Source organism: Fukomys damarensis, unplaced genomic scaffold (genome assembly GCF_012274545.1).
Source record: "Fukomys damarensis isolate Sample0158 unplaced genomic scaffold, DMR_v1.0_HiC HiC_scaffold_36, whole genome shotgun sequence".
NCBI classification, from domain to species: Eukaryota; Metazoa; Chordata; class Mammalia; order Rodentia; family Bathyergidae; genus Fukomys; species Fukomys damarensis.
This window is the reverse complement of record NW_022900948.1, coordinates 45,213,182-45,214,218: the sequence shown is the minus strand read 5'-3', so window position 1 is coordinate 45,214,218 and position 1,037 is coordinate 45,213,182. Positions and strand designations below refer to the sequence as shown.

General features: G+C 67.3%; 1 protein-coding gene across 1 annotated transcript in view; it reads right to left on the bottom strand.

Annotated features, from left to right (window-relative positions):
• Abl1 (ABL proto-oncogene 1, non-receptor tyrosine kinase) overlaps positions 1-1,037 on the bottom strand; it is a 141,092-nt gene that overhangs the window by 2,156 nt on the left and 137,899 nt on the right. Inside the window, exons 12-14 of the mRNA XM_010627456.1 lie at positions 721-1,036; positions 271-560; positions 23-140 (exon numbers count right to left, since the gene is read on the bottom strand). Of these exons, the coding sequence (XP_010625758.1) occupies positions 23-140; positions 271-560; positions 721-1,036 (724 nt within the window). The remainder of the gene's footprint in view (positions 1-22; positions 141-270; positions 561-720; position 1,037) is intronic.

Genomic DNA, 1,037 nt, shown 5'->3' with positions numbered 1-1,037 from the left:
CTTCTTGATCAAGGCGCTGAACAGGTTGGTCTTCCTGTCCTTGGAGAGAAGGCGCTCGTCCTCATTCAGGCCTCCGTCCGGGGCAGCTCGCTCTTTTCGGGGGAGCAGCGGAGACACGGCAGGCTCGTGGTCGGGGGGCTCTGAAACACAGTGGGGCGAGCTGAGCGGGCAGACGGCACCGTGCCGTGGCCTGGGCGGGCGACCTCCCTTCGCCCCTCAGCTCTCACTCAGAACCGAGGGTGCTGCCGCGTGGAGGCGACCAGGCCTCACCGAGCCCCTGGCAAACTCCCAGGCTGGCATCGGGAAGCTCGGCCCGCTCCCCACGGCGGGACTCCGGTCGGATGCCCCGGCCTCTGTCCCTCCACGGGCGTTGCTGCACGAGGACGACTACGGAGGGAAGAGACAGGAGCCCCGGGGCTGTCACCCGAGTGGGAAGGCAGAAGGGGTGACCGTGTGAAAACTTCAGCGGGCACCCTTTCAACATGGATGAGTGCGCCTCTGAAGCCTTCGGGTGCTGCCAGGCTCCCGCCAGTGACGGACAGAACTCCTCGCTGAGGCCACTGGGAGAAGAGGCTTCCTGTCAGCCTTGTGACAGAGACCACAGGTGCCGGGGCACAATGTGTCCCGGAAAACCGGGCAGCACAAGGGCTGAGCCCCACCCAGCTTTAGTCCTGCGGATGAAGGCAAGGAGCGTGAAATCCTGATGAACTCTGCACAGACCGCCAGGGCCGAGTCGGGCTGCACTCCCAGGCATCCTTGAGGCCCTCGTCCGCGGCCTCCTCGCCCTTCTTCACCAGCCGGGGCGGGGGCGTCCCCGTGCCCCTGGCCACCTGGTCGGGCCTGTTCTCGCTGGTGCGCTTGCGAGGCAGGGCCGGCTTCTCGCTCTTGTGCCCTCCGAAGGTGGACGAGTCGAACTGTCTCCCGGCGGACGGCAGGTCCCGAGGCAGCGTGACCGACCTCCACTCGGTGTCCTTGGCCCCATGTGGCACGCAGGAGGCGGAGCAGGACCGCAGGAAGCGCTTGCTGGCGCTGCCCCC